This window comes from Pterocles gutturalis, unplaced genomic scaffold, assembly GCF_000699245.1.
Source record: "Pterocles gutturalis isolate BGI_N339 unplaced genomic scaffold, ASM69924v1 scaffold5683, whole genome shotgun sequence".
In the NCBI taxonomy this organism is placed as follows: Eukaryota; Metazoa; Chordata; class Aves; order Pterocliformes; family Pteroclidae; genus Pterocles; species Pterocles gutturalis.
This window is the reverse complement of record NW_010120336.1, coordinates 61,431-77,259: the sequence shown is the minus strand read 5'-3', so window position 1 is coordinate 77,259 and position 15,829 is coordinate 61,431. Positions and strand designations below refer to the sequence as shown.

Sequence of the window (15,829 nt, the reverse complement as noted above, 5' to 3'; positions counted from 1 at the left end):
AAGGTCATATGCTGTAAAACTTAATAAAGTGGTTAACAAAGGCAGTCATTCCCCAGTGTAAGAAGTTGTGGATAGAATTATAGTGGTGTGTCTACACTTGCATTACAATTGCTTTTTTAAAAGTTCATAACTCATCCATAAAAACTCATTCCAAGGAGAGCTTAAGACACAAGGCCCAAGCGTGTGAGTATTTTCTAATTATCTTTTAAAAAAAGATTATTAGGGCAATTTTTCCCTCCTGCAAAATATAAATACAGATTTTACAGACCAGTAGAGATATTTCTGTAGTATCTATTAATTTTTTTTTTCTAAGCTAGTTGCAAAGTTTCCAAAATCAAATAGTGTTTTGAATTGTTTGACTGAGATGATATACAACATAGAAGAAATATTGGCTAGAGACAAATGGAAGTGACAATGACTAATCTAATTTTAGAAGTGAGATGCAAAGAACAAATAAATACTCTTAACTGACTAAAATGAATTAGATAGTATCACTCCAGTGCACAAATGGGTCAAGTCAGCACAATTTCGTTGATGATAATACAGAATTGGCATTCTACAGCAGCTGAAGATTCAGTTCTTATATTCAGGTTTTTAAGAATCAAAATTTAAGGAGGTTCACATATTTTTAAAATTCAAGAGTCTTCATTTTAAAAATTGCTTAAAGAACCTAATCCATCAATACTTAGAATTACATCTCTGTTTTTAAAAATATTAAGTATTAAAAATATTAATTATTATGAAGTAGAAACAAATTCTTTAAAAGTTACTGATTTTTTTATATTCAGGTATGCTTTAATGGAATTTGTGCGGAATACTTAGTAGACAAAAATGTGCCGTGGGAATCATCATCACATGAGATGTCTTAAGTTTTGTTGTTAGATGTTTTTTACTTAGGAAATTCAGGGCAAAGGGAACCCTTCGTATAAGTGATTAATTTAAAGATTAAAGCATTAACTAAAGTGTTTCTGCAGTAACAATGCTACTTCTCACAATCCACTGCCTTGGACCACTGGGAAATGTGGTGAAAACAAGGCAGCAAATGGACAGATCCATTTTAATGTTTTATTTTGCACATCCTTGCTAGGTGCTTTCTCCCACTGTGAATACTATTTCAACATCACTTTATCTTTACAGATAATGGAAATTCTAGGGTCTTAATATGGCCAACCTGATTATTGTCAAGTGCTTAATTTCTTAACAGCTTTGAGACCTCAGTGTAGTCCAGGTGTTGATCCCTTTAGTATCAAAAAATAGTAATTAGGTTTTTAGATAAGACACTTATAGCTTTTCATTGTGCATGTCAAGAGAACGAGTCAGTTACCAACCTTTCATGAAGGAAAGGTCTATGTAAGGTATTGGCATAGGGCCTTCCACAAGAAACAGAAGTTTAGTACCAGCAAAGCATGAGCACCTAACTCTAGCTGAAGCCCATTCCTCAGTCACAAATGACTGTCACATGCACAGACAATGATACTCATAATTTTACAGAGCCAGCAGTCCTGCCGTGCTAGCTGAATGCTGGACACTAGAATGGTTGGCAGATAATTACTCAGTATGCACTGATACATGTCATTTGGGTTGATAGGTTCCTGACATCAACATTGTTATGCAAAATGTCATATTGCACATAATTTCCATTTTGACTACAGTACCGAATCTGGTCCCCCTGCCCTTTCCCCAGTTTGCATTGTTTCACTTCCATTCTTCTTCCTGGCCGTTATACAGGCAGATTCTACTTTGCTGCTTGCCCAGATTTAAGTACTTTCTCTCATTATTTACTGACTGAATGGTAGTTTTTTCTATAGTTTCCACCTTGTCTATGTTCTCTTACCTTTTTTTCACTTTGGTTTTTAAACTTGCTTTGTTTCTTTTCAGCTGTGTTGATTCAACTGAAATAGCAGATTTTGAAAGCTTCCTGAGCTATTTCTCACATGCACTGTCTGCCAAATGGATCTCTCTGGCAGTCTAACTTGCTCACTTTACAGTCGATGTGGTATTTTTGCTCTGACTTCAGCTAATTTGATCTTTTAATATTACATAAGTAAATTCAAGTTTTACCTTATACTTAAAGAAGGACCTTTAATAGATGCAGAATCTTTATAAACATTTTTACACACTGCCCAGTTCGTGGCATTCAAAGGCTTTATGGTGCTTCTTCCACGATGGCTCTACATATTACATTTTGTGTGTTTGCTCTTATCTGTACCCAGGCTGTTTATCATGAGACTGTCAGTTGTGGTTTACTTCCACCCACTATGTTCTCATTCTGTATCCTCATGGTTGTTTATTTTTCCTCTCTTTGACTTTCTTTAAAAAAGAAAAACTTCATTCTGTAGTTATTTATCTAGGATCAGCTATGCATGTTGCCAGAAATCCACAGTCTTCTGTCTTGTTGCCCCAGGATTGCAAGGGTTATACTCAATTGCCTCAATATATTATTTCTTTTCCCATTGTTGAGTTACGTGTTTGGACAGTACAGCCAGCTCCCTAAATCAAAGCTTTAATTTTGGGTATACCTCCTCTAAATTTTATTGCTGATTTAATCCTTCTTTTCTTCTTTTTTTTTTTTTTTTTTTTTTTTTTTTTTTAATTTTCCCAGTAATGCTTGTCACAGCACTAGAATATCAGCTCCTATATATCCTTGAGAAGCTTTTGGTTTTTTTTTTTTTTTATTTGATGACTGACTACCCTTACTTCATCAGTTGAATCCTGTCCTTAGCATTTTCACTGATGGCCGTTTACTGCTGTCCTCATATTTTTGTGCTGTTCGGCAAATTTTGGGTGTCTTTTTCTCTAAGGAAGAAGACAGATCAGCTGTTTGTCTTGCAATCTGAGATTGCCTTAAAGATGCTGATCTTGAGCCCTTCTCCTTTTGAAAGCATTTTTCTTCACTCCAGTATCTTCTTCAAGATAGTAGTATTCCCAATAGTGCAAAAAAACAACTAATCATAGAATCACAGAATGGTTTGGGTTGGGAGGGACCTTAAAGATCATAGAGTTTGAAACCCCCTGCCATGGGCAGGGACACCCTCCACTAGCCCCGGTTGATCAACGCATCATCCAGCCTGGCCTTGAACCCCTCCAGGGATGGGGCATCCACAGCTTCTCTGGGCAAGGTTTGGAGGGTTTATCATGGAGAGAGGCTGCTATAAGGTTCCCCCACAGTCTTCTCTTCTCCAGGCTGAACAACTCCAGCTCTCTCAGCCTGTCTTCGTAGGACAGGTGCTCCAGCCCTCTGATCATCTTTGTGGACCTCCTCTGAACTCACTCCAGCAGGTCCATGTCCTTATGTTGAGGGCCCTAGAGCTGAACACAGTACTCCAGGTGGGGTCTCAAGAGAGCAGAGTAGAGGGGAATAATCACCTCCCTCGACCTGCTGGTCACACTTCTCTTGATGTAGCCCAGGACACGGTTGGCTTTCTGGGCTGCAAGTGCGCATTCCTGGGTCACACTTGGCTTCTCATCAACCAACACCCCCAAGTCCTTCTCCTCAGGGCAGCTCCCAATCCATTCTCCACCCAGCCTGTATTTGTGCTTGGGATTGCTTGGCCTTGTTGAACTTCATGAGGTTTGCATTGGCCCACCTCTGAAGCCTGTCCAGGTCCCTCTGGATGGCATTCCTTCCCTCTAGCGCGTCCACCACACCACACAGCTTGGTGTCATCGGCAAACTTGCTGAGGGTGCACTCAATCCCACTGTCCATTTTGCCGACAAAGATGTTGAACAGCGCCAGTCCCCATACCAATCCCTGGGGAACGCCACTTGTCACCGGTCTCCACTTGGATATTGAGCCGTTGCTGCAACTCTTTGAGTGCAACCATCCAGCCAATTCCTTACCCGCTGTGCGGTCCATCTGTTAAATTCGTGTTTCTCCAATTTAGAGACAAGAACATCATGTGGGACAGTGTCAAATGCTTTGCTCAAGTCCAGGTAGATGATGTCAGTTGCTCTTCCCTTATCCACCAACTCCTTAATCCTGTCGTAGAAGGCCACCAAATTTGTCAGGCATGATTTGCCCTTAGTGAAGCCGTGTTGGCTGTCACCTCCACGGAAAACAACTATGTGCCTTAGCGTAGTTTCCAGGAGAGTCAGCACCATGATGTTGCCAGGCACAAAGGTGAGACTGAGTGGCCTGTAGCTCAGTACATGTTCTGCTGACCTTAATCCTGTATTACCTCATTTTTCTTACATTTTTTCCTCTTCACTATGTTACTAGAATGTGTGTGTTTGTGTTGTGTTCATGTGTCAGTTGCGTTCACATTTATCCTGTCCTCCATTCCTTTGCTGATTTTCATTCCATGAAGATAACTATTGGGCAATCATTTTTTGTGTTGTAAGCCAGCTAGGTGGAGGAGGAAGAAAGGGATTTCCTTTAGAACTGCTACTGATGGAAGAAGATACAGTTGTGTATTTCTTCTGTAATGCTTGCTGTGTTAGTATTGCAGTGTTGTGCTGGTATTTAAAAAACAAAACACACACGCACACAAATTTAAACAGAGTATGAGTAGTGTTTTTTGTTTCATTGAAGTGACAAAGTTAAATAATGAATAATAGATTACTTATTTTGAAAATATACCAGTTTTTTAACACTAGTAAGAAAATCTGGGTAGTTAGGTTTCCAAAGTATATAAAGCCATATATAAATTAGTCTGCCACCATTTAACCAAAGTGCTGGTTTAAACTGGCAAATATGTCCTTTTTGTAAATAAAAGATGTGGGCGAGAAAGATGATCCCGTTCCTTTATCATGCCTGTGATGATAAGACCTTTTTAAAAATGTGTGTTTTTTTATTTAGACTGGGAATGACAAGAGGAGAATCAATGAAACTCACTGCAGTGCAGAGCAATGATGAAGATGAAAGCAATTCTTTGTGTGGGTCTTCTGGCACACCTGGTCCTTCTAAGCAAGCAACCTTTGAGGACCAAGAAGAGAAAGGTGCTAAAACTCCATCTTTACAAGAGAGAGATTATTGTCCATCTCCTTGTAGTCTGGAACAGGTTCCTGGCAAGGAACTAATGGCAGGCTCAGAAGATATACTGATACCTGAAGAATCAATCATTCAGGAGGAGATTGCTGAAGAGGTTGAGACAAGTATTTGTGAATGCCAAGAGGAGAACCATAAAACAGAGCATGAGTTTTCTGAGGAGTCAGTAAGTCCAACTGGCACAAATGAAGAAACAGAGGCAGTGCAGCTTGCAGACAGCACTGAGTCCTGTGTCATGATGAATGACGTAACTGATAGCGTATCTCACATTGAAATTAAAGTGGAATTGAAGTCAGAATGCCCTCAGGAGGAGATGTCAGTTGTGATAGATCAGCTGGAGGATTGTGTATCACCAGCACGATCAGCTTCATCCACAAACTCTGTCAGTGATACAGCAGAGAAGGATTCTGAGTCTGCAAAAGAGCTAATTGCACCAAAAATGCAAAATGCTGCTCTGGAAGGCTCCTTGTTCACTGGCGGAGGCATTGCGGTGGATATGGAGCTTCAAAGTGACCCTGAGGAACAGTTGTCTGAGAATGCTTGTGTTTCTGAAACTTCCTTTTCCTCTGGAAGTCCAGAAGGACCGTGTGTTTCTATCGCCTCTCCTGGAGGAGACACTCAGTCAACTTCAGAGGAACCCTGTACTCCAGCATCTCTTGAAACAGCTTGCTCATCTGAAGCATCCAGTACTGAAAACATTGAAAATGATATTCAGCAAAAGGCCAGTGATGAAAACTTGCACACACCTTTAATGTCAGAAGTCTCTCCAATGTCCACCTCACCTGTAACCTCAGAAGCATCTCTGATGTCCAATTTACCTTTAACATCAGAGACATCACCAGCTTCTAATTTACCTTTAACATCAGACACATCTCCAATGTCTGATTTGCCTTTAACATCAGAAACATCTTCAGTATCTTCTGTTCTTCTAACTTCTGAAACATCCGTGGCAAATAGTTTGCCTCTTCCACCAGAGACATCTCCAGTTTCTAATTCCCCAAGCAGTGAAAGACTTGCATTGCAACAGAGGAAATCACCTGGTTTGGTGGAAGACTCTCTTCCCACTTTCAAAGAAGAAAGCTCTGCCATTCCTAAGGTGGTTCAAGAAGAGAATCTTGTTGTTCAGCCAAAGCAACTTCAGAGTGCCCCTGAAAATATGAAAGTTAGTCCACTAATAATTATACCTGATACTTCAGTATTAGAAGACCCCCAAAGCAAAAACCTCAGTCATCAGCCATGTAAATCCCATTCTGAAATTGAGAAATCCTACATTGCATCCATCCCAGAACACTCTCCTCCAGAGGTGATCAAAATTAAAAATCACAGCATTCAGCAAAGAGGTGACAAGAAGGGTACACTCTTGCCGTCAGAGATAGCTGTCTTATCAGAAGGATCAGTTGGCAAAAATATCGAACTGCTTCCATCAAAGCCACATGATAAACTATATACCTCATCTCTAGAGAAAGCTGTATTCTCTGAAGTGTGCAGAAGTAAATCTCACAAGCTAACAGGCAGCACTCAAAGCCGTCTAGAGAGTTCACATTCTTCCAAGTCATTAGAACCCACCAAATCACCTGAAGTGAGGAATGAAAGTAGAGACCCAGAGATCCCAAAGAGGAAAACAGCAGAACAGCACAGTTTTGGAATCTGCAAAGAGAAGAGAGCTAGAATAGATGATGATCAACCTAACCGTAGTGCTTCATCAACAAGTCCATCTGATAAAGAACAGCCACCCAGGGAAGAACCCCGAGTTCCACCTCTTAAGGTAAAGCAATGATTAAACAGACTGACTTGGAAACTAAAGGTTTATTATCTCCCTCCTACTGACTGCATGCAGACACAAAGCATGGTGTATTTTTTTGTGGAAGTATGAGGGTTATTAGTACTGATGGTTTATTCCTGCTATGCCAAATTACTTCCCATGTAAATATACCTATAGTTGTTCAGTCAGGGTCTTTACTACAAAATTGGTTTTATGTGAGGGAAAGTTTTCCAGAATCTATTGCTTAATCTAATTCAAGAGCTTCCCCATCATTTACACAGTGCTGCTTGTTTTTCTAATTGGCCAACTGTATTATCCGCTTGTTCTCCTGCGTATGACTTCTCCAGCAAGCATGAGTAATAAATATCACCGTAACCAATGCTAAGAAAAACAACCAGTGCCTTAATCCAGCAAGAGAACCTAGAGTCAGAATAGCTGGAAATCTCTTTGCAAGTCCAGGGGTTGGGGTGGGCTGAAGTGGAAGATTTCCCTGTAGAATTAATTGGAAACACAGACCTAGCTATCAGAAGGAAGCGTCTAATTGATATATGTATAGATGTCTTTGTTAAAGCAAAAGGTAAAAAAGATACACCAGCCAAGCAAACAATTTTATGTGTATCATTCTGCTATGTAAGAAAGTAAATTCCAGTTGAAAGCATTTTTTTTTCCTAACAGAGGGACCTATAGATTTAGTTATGTATAGGCTCAGCATTTTGACCCTTTTAATTTTGTACATGATGACATCAGCCGAGTTTTAGATCCAATTTGCTGAACTTAAGCCATTGACTTTCCAATACTAGTTCCTGATTATGCAGAAATGCCCTTTTCTGCATTTAACTGCTGCAATCACTGAACATTGTTAATATGGCCAGGAGGGCAAATAGGCTAACTGCTTTAACCACTAGTGCGGCAGAATATTTCAACTAATTTATTTTCATGAGCAGTGATGCAATTGGAAGTTGGCCCATTCTAAGTTTAGTTAAATTCTTCATATTTGGAATGTCTCTATCTAGCTTAATAAATTCTAATCACTCTCTAAGCACAAAGGAAAATTGATCACTAGTAAAAAAAAAGGTCATGACTATAATAATAAAAATAATTAAGCACTTAGAGCTTTAGCAGTTCTGGTGATGCAAAGTAGAAACTGAAAAAAGTTGCTACTGAAACAGAAAGCAAGATGTTTCGAAGTAATTGTGAGTTTATGATATTCTTTAAAATATGTTCATGTTAAAGCCTCACAGTAGTAAGCATGAGTGTTTATTTGTAAGCTAAAAATTTAACTGCTAGGAAAAGTGAAGTATTCCAGCCCTCCAGACCAGCACAGAGTTGCATGGTTATATAAATGGTTATATATTACAGTACCATCTTAATATTGATTTCCACTGATCTCTTATGGAAAATCAGATGCTTTCGGTCTTGCACAGTCTTAAGAATTGAATCTCCCTGAAGCCTCCAGCCAGTGAATGACAATACTGAAAAAATGGCAAGCATTTCAAAAAATGATTTTTGACAATCATTTCTATTATTTTTTGTGTGTAACAAATACTTGTCTCTTGAGTCATCTCACCAACAAACCCCTATACTTTGTAATTAAAAGAGGAAAAAGAACCTCAATTCTAAATCATTCTGCTGTATGGCTCTTGCTTCCAGACGTACCTTATGACTATTTTTCTACAAATACTACCTAGTTTTTTTCTCAGTTCCTTTCAGAATAGAAGTCACAGCATTAACCACTAAGTCCTGTTACTGTGGACAGCCAGTAAACATCTGTCCCTTTTAAGAAATTGGAATGGTTTTTTTGCCAACCCTTGGGTATCCGAGAGAGTGTAAGAGTTTTAAAGTGGTCCCAGAACTCTTAATCTCTAATCCTGAAAACAGATGTGCCTAATTGGAAACATACCAATAATCCTAGTGATTTTACAGGTTTTTATTTTGCTTAAAGTTTTAGGTATTTAAAACTTTAAGGTCTACATTTTTAATGTGTTTAGGTTTGAGGATTTAATTTTTGAAATGCAGTAGTGTAGGAGGTATCCCAGGGATGTACTGAAGCAAGTCTCTTAAAATTGCAAATGAGGAAGGGAAAGGCATATCCTTTTGTGATTCATCTCTTTTATATCACTACTCTGAAGTGCTCTGAGGTGTAACATGAAAAACAGGCTCAGCGAAGACACTGCTACATCCTATCTAAACGCAAGATTTGTTGTTTGGTGTATTGGCAAAAGACAGGCTCTTCCTAATGTCTTAGTCATTGGGGACCAAGGAGCAAAAGTGCTACATGATCATTATTTTTTCACACATTTGCAGCAAGTTCTGAGTCATAGGCTCTTTTTCAGTATCACCGCACTAGGTTTGTTGATCTTCTTAGATACACTACATATAAAACAGGTCTGACAAATTCTATCAGATAAGCATCATGTTGTCACCCAGTTCAATCTTCTTCCTGTCGGAGGGATCAACGTAAGTAGGGTAATGCAGGTGTCAGTTGTTCATGCTATGAGAATGATAAAATACTGAAGTGTAAATATCATTAATTTTTAGCATTTTTCTGTCCAGCTGTACTGAACAGTAATTCCCATCATTACCTTTCTCTGACCCTGGTGATTTTAGCTAGTCAATCTCATTAAAATTATTGGGTTTTTTTCTTCCTTCAGATTCAGCTTTCAAAAATTGGACCACCATTTATCATCAAGAGCCAACCTGTTTCTAAACCAGAACCTCGAGTTTCCCCAAGTACATCGGTCAGCAGTGGGAGAAACACCGGGGCTAGAACTCTTGCAGATATCAAAGCAAGAGCTCAGCAAGCAAGAGCCCAAAGAGAAGCTGCAGCTGCAGCAGCTGTGGCAGCAGCTGCGAGCATAGTCTCTGGAGCAATGGGGAACCCATGCGAAGGTGGGAAGACAAGAACACTGGCACACATCAAGGAGCAAACAAAGGCCAAGCTATTTGCCAAGCATCAAGCCAGAGCTCACTTACTCCAGACTAATAAAGAATCAAAGTTGCAGTTCAGCTCAAAGGAAAGTACCTCATCTCTGGAGATACCAACTTCTACTGACACAAAGATTGAAGGTTCTACTGGTGTCATTATAGTTAATCCTAACTGCAGGTCCCCTAGCAACAAGTCTGCTCATCACCGTGAGACTACCACTGTATTGCAGCAGTCACTTAACACAGCTACATTACCAGAAACTGCTACTGAGATATCTGTGCACAGTTCTGATGAAAATATACCTATACCACAATTGTGTGAGAAAATTATTTCATCTACCTCTACTGAAAGTAACGATGTGCCAGTGCTTTATAATAAAAGTTCAGTCTCTGTGTCTGTTTGCAGCACTGCTATGTCTGGAGCAATTAAAGAACTTTCTTTTGCAAGTTCTGTTGATAAATCCTCTGTTTTAATGTCTGTTGACAGTGCAAACACAGCAGTTTCATCTTGTAATATAAATATGCTGAAAACCATCCAAGGGGCTGATACTCCATGCATAACCGTTGGACCAAAATGTATTGATAACAGTAATGTACCAGTCTCCATAGACACTATGGTCTTATCAAATGCCATCGACGACAAAAGGTTGCCGTTACCAAGTAGCAATGTGAATAACGCAGTCTCCGGTCATTATGCCACTGTGCCAGCTTCATCTATTGCAAATAATTTGCCAAATCATCTCTCTGGTAGTTCTGTACTGATTCCCCCAGTGGGGACTACCAACAGATTTTCTTCTGATAAGATAGCCATAACTGGGTGTAACGAGCAAAGCACTGTCTCCATTCACACCACCGTTAGGTCAGCTTTAAGTTGCAGTGAGACCCTTGCAGTAGCAGATTCTGTTGCAAGGCCACCCATTTCAATGTTTACTGGTAACATGGTGACAATAAGCTCTTATGATAATGCTACTAAATTAAATGCTGATCTCTTAGAAAAAAGCTCTGGAGCACGAAACCGAATGGATCTCTCTGGTAAATCTCAGCCGGTGAGCTTTACACAAACTGCCATGAATAGGTCTATACCTTGCAAAGTCATTGTTGACCACACTACAACTCTGAATTCCAGTCTGTCACTTTCTTCTTCTATTGAAAATGCAGAGAACAGCATTGACCTGCAGAGCAGACCTGTAAGGACAGAAGCTGCCTTACAAAGTGTAGCCTGTCCTCAGGTGTCTGTCATAAGCAGGCCTGAAGTAGTCTCTAATGAAAGCCTTGAGCACAGTTCCAGCTTTATCTCCGTTACAGCAAAGCAAGACAGCAAGAACTTGCAGGCAGGTTGTTCAAGTCTTCGAGAAGTGCCTCTTGCTCCTCAAGATAAGTTAATTGAGGTGGTTACTCCCAGCCAAGGTTTTGCTGAGCAATTAAGAGGTCCTTCAGCATTTAAAAATGAAGCAGATGTTGCCTGTGCCAATCAGTATAACACTAACAATAGAATTTGTTGGCATGATGAAGAGGCAATGAGTACAGACCAGCCAGTGGTCAGCCATCTTAACTCCGGTAAGCATAAGGAATACGCAGAGCAAAACTGCTTAAAAAATGTCAAAACTGAACCTTCCAGTTACGTGCAAATGTCAGAACTGCAATCCAGGAGTCTTTTGACGAGCATTGCTGTTCCTGTTAAATCAGAAACTAATGAGTCTGACAAGTGCTTCAGGATGGACACGGAGGATTTTACAGGACCTGAAATGCCTGCCCAGGCTGCAGAAATCGCCACGAGTGCGCAGCCACCGCAGACCTCCAAGACATCCATTGCGGACTCCATGGAAGACTCCCTGTCCCTGACAACAGAAACCCTAAAGAGAGTTACCAGTGCCGGGGGCTCTAGCTGTCGCTTGTCGTCAGTGGAGGCCAACAATCCTTTAGTGACACAGTTACTGCAAGGCAACCTGCCTTTAGAGAAAGTGCTGCCACAGCCCAGATCAGGAGCCAAACTAGAAATTAACAGGCTTCCCTTGCCTTTGCAAACTACCTCAGTATGTAAAACAGCAGTGTCCGAGAGAAATATTGGTGAGCATCCTTCCAACTCTCCTAACACAGATGGTAAAGGATTTCCAGCAGGCAGCATAGCCCCGCTACAAATCAGAAAGCGTGAAAACCATCCGAAAAAGAGGATGGCCAGGACTGTAGGGGAGCATGCTCAAATTAAATGTGATCCTGGGAAGGTGTCAATGGACACAGATGTTAAAGTGTCTCCTTGTGTGATTAGTTCCAGCATGAATCAGCTAGGGCACAGCCAGCCATTTAAGCAGGAGTGGCTGAACAAACATGCCATTCAGAGCCGAATTGCTCACAGCCCAGAGATCAAGCAGCAGAAGAGGCCGTTGCCTTCGTGCAGTTTCCAGCAGAGCTTGTTTCACGTTGATAAAAATGGCAGCTTTCACGCAGAAGCCAGTACCTCACACAGACAGCATTTTTACCAAATGTCCATGGCTGCAAGAGGCCCCATTCCTACGGCAGCTTTGTTGCAAACTACTTCAAAAGGCCCACCTGGCTGCAACACGTTTGCTTTTAGCAGACACCTGGAACAGAAGGGCTTGGGAGATGTGAATATTTCTACAGCAGCTCACCAGCTGAGGCTAGGAAGTGTGTTTTCCCCTAATCTTCAAATTAAGGAAGGTGATGACATTGCCAGTGCCTCTCAAACTCTGCAGAGTAAAACCTTAGTGCATCCCCCCCCTCCTCTTCCACCCCTGCCACCTCCTCCCCCTCCTCACCCCAGTGCAGAAGTCCCCTCTGATCAAAAACAACCGACAGTTACTATGGAAACCACTAAAAGACTCAGTTGGCCTCAGCCAGCAAGCATCTGTAGCAATATAAAATCTGAACCTATTTCTTTTGAGGAAGGTTTAAGCAGCAGCTGTGAACTGGGCATGAAACAAGCTTCCTATGATCAGAACGAAGTGAAAGAACAGTTAAAAGCATTTGCATTAAAAAATGCAGATTTCTCTTCCTATTTACTTTCTGAGCCACAGAAGCCTTTTACCCAACTTGCTGCTCAGAAAATACAGACGCAGCACCCACAGCAGCAGCAGCAGCTCTGTGGAAATTACCCAACGATACACTTCGGTAGCACAAGCTTCAAAAGGGCAGCATCTGCAATTGAGAAATCGATTGGGATTTTAGGAAGTGGCTCAAACACTGCCACAGGCCTGTCTAACCAGAACGCGCAGATCCCAGTTCAGAAATTTGCTGACAGTAGCAATGCCGATGAACTGGAACTGAAATGCTCTTGCAGGCTGAAAGCCATGATTGTGTGCAAAGGCTGTGGAGCCTTCTGTCATGATGACTGCATAGGGCCTTCCAAACTGTGTGTAGCTTGTCTGGTTGTGCGGTAGGAGCTGAATCAAAGATGCAGTATCCCTTATCAGCGTGGGAGAGCAGGACAAAGGAACGACGAAATTGGAACAGTTTAGGCCACTAATGGTTTGCAATTATTTGATTGACTTTTTTATTTGGAGGTTTGTTTTTTTTTTTCTTCCATGTGGTGCTTTCAGAATTTAGTTATTCCTGCCTGAGTGCCATTTTCTGGGAAGAAGAGGAAACCTGTAGAAGTAGTTTAAAAAGAAAGAGCGCCTTTTTACTGAAGCTCTCTTGCCATGCTAAAAAAAAAAAAAAAAAAAAAAAAGCATTAGTGCATGTCATTCGTATCTTCTATTTATTTGCACAAAGTGCAGCACATTTTTTCTCCACTTTTTGGTAGTTGATACAAACTGCAGATTAAAGATCAGTGGAAGAAGTAACTGCAAGAAGTGGAGTAACTATGCAGAATTAATAACACCCTGAATAGCGACTGTTTCGAGTGGGTAGTGGCAAGGTGCAGGGTATCGGCCATCGTACCTTCTAAGTCAGTTTGCAGTTTTTCTGCTGGTGGGATTGTTTTCTTCAATTGACTTTTACTATCTAGGGATAAAGTATAGTCACTTCACCTAGGAAAAAAAAAAAATGAAATTTAGATTGTTAGAGGAGTTTCCTTAGAGGCCTGCCAGGGATTACAGAACTCAAATCTTACTCATCATCTCTTCTTGTTGATTCCTTGAGAAAGATTTGTATATGAGATGGGTTAGTGGGACCAACCTTGGAATCACATTGGCTTCGGTAGAGTCTGGATAAAGTAACTTCTTTACTGGGGATTAGTAACCTGTTTTCTCTTGCTGTTTCCCACTCAAATATTCTTTATTTGTATTTGTCTCTCTGATCTGTCCCCTCGGTTTGTCGGTCCGAAATATATATATGCAGGGTCAGACTTACATAGTAGGTTCTGGATGTTTTAGCCTTTCCGTGGCTTAAAAATGATGTGTTCTTCTGATGAATGAATAAGGAAAGATTACAATTGTGTATTGATTGAATATTAGATTATCAGCTGTTTTTCCTCTTACGTGAGTTACTCTATTTAAATAGCATCTCAGAGTTTTGTGATTTAAAATAATTCTTAGAATTACTTACAGCACCAACTTTTTTTTTCTCAAAGGAATTCAGACCCCTTACTCTACCTTTTACAAATTTAGAAGCAAAAAGGCATTTTTAAAAGGGATACTGCATCTTTAAAGTAATCTTCAGTATTTATCCAGTACTGTATTTACATTTAGGACTATAGCTGCATTCCAGATGTTCTAGCCACCATAACAGCAGAGAAGAAAAACTATAATTTTGGGGCCCTATTCACCTAAAAGGAAAATATTATAAAGGGATAAAGCACATGCAGTTGCTGGGGAGATGAAAATACCTTGGGTTTTTTTTACTCCCACTTCAGGAACACAAAATGTAGAGTGCAAGTCATCATCTGCCAGTATGTGGTTGGGTCTGCCCAAATGTCAGCATCAGAGAGTGATGTTACTTTTACCATTATAGTAGAACCTCACTAATCCAAAGAACTTACAGTCTGCTCAAGAAAACTGATTTCCTTCCACAGTTCTCAGAGAGCAATGTAGTACAAACGTGTGAGGTGTAACACTGCTTGAATTTTGTGATGCAGTTACTGTTGCGTTCTGAAATATTAATGTGAATGATAGAACGACATTTAAGAAAGAAGGAGTATACTACATTTTACACTATACTTTTTAATATGATCTTTGTTTGCATACTTATTCATAAGCTCTGACTGGTCTCCCTGACATGGGTGCATGTTAGTGAGGTTCTACTGAATGGAGGAACCACATCTATTTTCTTGTGGGACCATTTTCACAAACATGATAAATGCCATTTATTGTCTTAAAAGTGAGCTGGAATATCTACAACATACATTCCTGTCATAGGAAGCTCTATGGTGCACCTTAATGTTCTCTTTTATTGTAATTAGCAACATATCAATATTATTTTTGACACTGTGTGGTACAAAGGCCATTTGTAATTACACTAACAAATTTGTTGCTGATACAATAATGTATTTTTTTCTATACAAAAGTGCTCATTAATATGACATGTGAGTTAAGAAATGGCTTCTCAGCACTTTCAGGTCTTCTGTTAGGGAAATAAGCCAGCCAAGCAAAAACCTAGGAGTAACCACATGAAAATTAGCATCCAGTGCTACACCAGCTGCTGGCAAAACTGTGACTGGAAAATACTCATAAGTAAGCATGAGTGTAGTCAGGTAATGCGTATCAAATTCATATTTGAGGAGCCTTTGTATTGGAATTGTATTGCATTGTATTTATACTTGGTAGAGATAGGATACAACTATTTAAAATAAAGAGAGCAACCAGTTTTAGACTTCTAATAACCTGTGTTTATATAAGCCTGCTGGGAATCCTTATTTCTAGCTCAGGTTTTTCTGTCCACAGCACAGAAGTCAATATTTGTTTGTATTTGCATCATCTTGAAATACTTCTTGTATCGACTGACATAATATAGAAATAAATTCTGGCCACAAAATAGTTTTACTTTGTTTGAAGGATAATGATGTGACTAATGTGGTAGGTAACTCATTCATGTCATATTGTCATTTTTGTATCAGGATTGCAACTTGCATGTGTGAGATCATGATAAAATGTTATTGAAAATGGCGGTAGACTGGATGGTGCTATGTTATATTACACAGCTGACCAAACTCTTCCATAGTGCAGTTCTACTCCTTTCATTCTTGAGTCATTGGAGTTGCA

At 40.0% G+C, this 15,829-nt stretch overlaps 1 protein-coding gene across 1 annotated transcript in view; it reads left to right on the top strand.

Annotated features, from left to right (window-relative positions):
• ASXL3 (additional sex combs like transcriptional regulator 3) overlaps positions 1-13,069 on the top strand; it is a 61,089-nt gene extending 48,020 nt beyond the window's left edge. Inside the window, exons 9-10 of the mRNA XM_010076864.1 lie at positions 4,799-6,752; positions 9,401-13,069. Of these exons, the coding sequence (XP_010075166.1) occupies positions 4,799-6,752; positions 9,401-13,069 (5,623 nt within the window). The remainder of the gene's footprint in view (positions 1-4,798; positions 6,753-9,400) is intronic.
• The last annotated feature ends 2,760 nt before the right edge of the window (positions 13,070-15,829 follow it).